We start from the raw sequence: 2,869 nt of genomic DNA, 5'->3' as shown, positions 1-2,869 counted from the left end.
AACAGCTGTAGTAGTCTCAGTAGTAAATCCATTATAGACTAGGACGATTCAACGTTATGAATATGCAACGGTGATGATCATAGATGGTACTACCGTAGGATAGTTCTGTTGGTTCTTGTTATGACCTCTATACCAGTTACCGCCACTACCACCACCAGAGCTGGACATGCAACAAACTACTGATAAAATACTTCCGACGAAGCTGCGTACAGCGAAACCGTTGTCGACCTTCAACGGCTGCTCTACAGTACAATACGATATAGACTTCATACTACAGCAGTACTATAGTACTGCAGTTCAGATGGTCTCCAAAGTAGTATTCCAAAATCAATTTCGGATCAGAAAATTTCCCGGTGTTGATTGAATAAATTCTGGACTTCAAATTCAATTATGGCATCGTATTACACGTGTAATAAGCGATTCTGCAAACGATGATGAGTTTCAAGATCGGTTTATTGAACGACCCCTATATTCGAGGTTGACTCGACCGCTCGAGACGGCGGCGAGATTGGATTCCATGGTTCTCCACCACTGACCATATAGTGCTACACTCCCCCGGGATTTTACGAAGGTTAACCACCCTTGAAGATACGGAACGATAGGTCGCTTACGTAGCAATCTATAACTAAATAGCAGAGTACAACATAATCGTTGCTCGAAGAAGTGCGTTAAAACGTTAAAACCCCCAACTTCCAAGCGCTCCTGTTCTTACTACATCACAGTCTGATACGGCAATATCCAGTGCATGCGCCGAGACTGACCATCTTTGGCCTTGGGACTTGGGGTTTATAGTTGAGTAAATGCTAGTGAATGCAAGAGAGCAAGATTATACCCTTCATCCGTGTCAATCTTTAAATGTCGAGGCTGACTGAGCTGACGGCAGGCGGTGGTGGTGAAGGCACAGTACAGACGTAACAAGAGGGGGGCATTACGTTGGATTCCCTCAATCGAACCAGATGAATTGCTCAGTATAGCCACACTTGCTCACCTGCTTGGGGCACCTTACATCTTGCAAAGGGGCTATGGTCATAAGCCTGGGGTCGGGTGTGTCGGCCGATATGTTCAACGTTGGAGTTGGCATATGGGTAGACGGCTCAGATCTGACCATCCAAAGGACATACGCACGCTTTAAAAAGGATAGTAGCGGTACAAATTTCGGTCGGTCAGTGGGAGGAAGGATCAGTCGCTGTCGAAGCTATGTAGACCTTGAAGGGATCCACGTATGAGCGCTGTTCATATGGAATAGTATTATCTCGTTATTACTCAAGTTGGGATAACGACTATTATTCATACCACTCCTCTGTGGATTAGGCCGTACTGGATAGGAGAGGCAATGTACTACGGAGAGCATCGAGTGAGACTTCGTGTCCTTGCCACCATAGGAAGTGTGATCATAGGCCACTACCATTTTTGAGTGTTAGTCGTTAGTTGATTACCTTCCGTCAAAACCAGATTACTATCCTATGTAGACGATTGAGGTTCTTGTGTTCATAGTATAGAGGCCCATCGTCTCTACTTCGCTCATCGCAGCATGTGGGGGTCAATACCGTGAAGTAGGGGGGGCCCCCATATCGGTGTTGGTAGTCTGTAAGGCGTCTTTGCTCTATGGCGAACTATGGGGGGACTACGCCTACACCACAGCAGCAACCACAGCAGCAGCAACAAGGGGCTATACAATACTCTGCCGACCCGGCGGAGGCCCTTATGCAGTATCAGCAGGCGATGGCTATCTACCAAAGACAGTATGCTGCTGCGGTAGGGGGAGGTAGCTACTAGGGGTACTGGTGCAGGTGGCCTGCAGGTACAACAGCACTTTGTAAGGCAGCAGCAGGAGGTTGTGGCTACGGCTATTGCCATGCAACAACAGCAACAGCCATGGCACCAGCAGCAGCAGCAGGGGCTTCTCCCTTCTCCTCCTCCCTCCCAGCAACAATCGTCTATGGGCCCACAAGCCTTACCGCTCCAGCAGACCCCTCCTGCTCAGCAAAGTTTGCCCATTGGTCCTCAACCGTCTGCTACTACACAACAGGACCCTGTGCGGCAGCAAGTGCCTTTCGGTCCCCAGGGAGTGCCTCTACAACAGCAGCAGCAGCAGACTCTTCCACAGAGGACACCCCAGAGGATGGTCGGAGCATACCAGCAGTATCAACCCCAACCCGCTGCACAGACAACTACTGGTCGGCCGAGCACAAGCCCACCGTACGTGGTCAGTAGTGATGCCACGCCGCCTCCCCTGCAGCAGTCCTACCCTCCTCGCGCGGCCCCCCTCCAGACCAGCCAGCAATCACCAGTACAGTACCCTGTGGGGCGAGGGACGCCCCACGTTGCCGTCATGGACACCTACGACTGCTACCGAGGCCGAACCATCGGGCAGCAGCAGCAGCAGCAGGTGACTGCTCTCGCGGACGTGCCAACTATAGAGTATAGAGGAAGGCATACCGCGCCGTTGTCGTCGTCTACTAGGGTGGCCCCTCAGCTGACAGAACCACGACCGGTGAATCGGTTTGACCAGCGGAAGGGCGGTGGAAAGGGTAGTAAAGGCCGCAAGAAGGGCGGCAACAAATCTAATGCCAATAAAACTCCTTTGGGACCGCGAAAAATACCAGTCGACGGAGCGAAGCCATCACAGCAGCAGCAGGAGCAGCAGGGGAAGGAGGGAGTGGCTGTAGGCCGAGCGCCTCTAGGGGAACTGCGCGTGTCAGCAAAGGAGGGTCCCACTACCCCTGTGAAGGAGGAAGCCCCTAAGCTGGACAGGGAGGCTATGGCGGACATGTACAAGCAGGCGATGGCGCAGTCCGACGTCCCGCAGTGGAAGTAGGGATGCTGGGGTGATGCCGGTGTAAGGCAGTGAAGATCTGGTGTAGGTTGG

General features: G+C 52.0%; 1 protein-coding gene across 1 annotated transcript in view; it reads left to right on the top strand.

The window, feature by feature from the left end:
• Positions 1-1,605: 1,605 nt before the first annotated feature.
• Pmar_PMAR014515 (conserved hypothetical protein) overlaps positions 1,606-2,869 on the top strand; it is a gene marked incomplete at both ends in the record, with an annotated part of 1,433 nt that continues 169 nt past the window's right edge. Inside the window, 2 exons of the mRNA XM_002779373.1 lie at positions 1,606-1,755; positions 1,802-2,814. Coding sequence (XP_002779419.1) covers positions 1,606-1,755; positions 1,802-2,814 — 1,163 coding nt within the window. The remainder of the gene's footprint in view (positions 1,756-1,801; positions 2,815-2,869) is intronic.

Source organism: Perkinsus marinus (assembly GCF_000006405.1).
Source record: "Perkinsus marinus ATCC 50983 genomic scaffold scf_1104296947560, whole genome shotgun sequence".
Classification (NCBI taxonomy): domain Eukaryota; phylum Perkinsozoa; order Perkinsida; family Perkinsidae; genus Perkinsus; species Perkinsus marinus.
The sequence above is the reverse complement of the archived record's forward strand: the minus strand, read 5'-3'. Positions and strand labels throughout refer to the sequence as shown.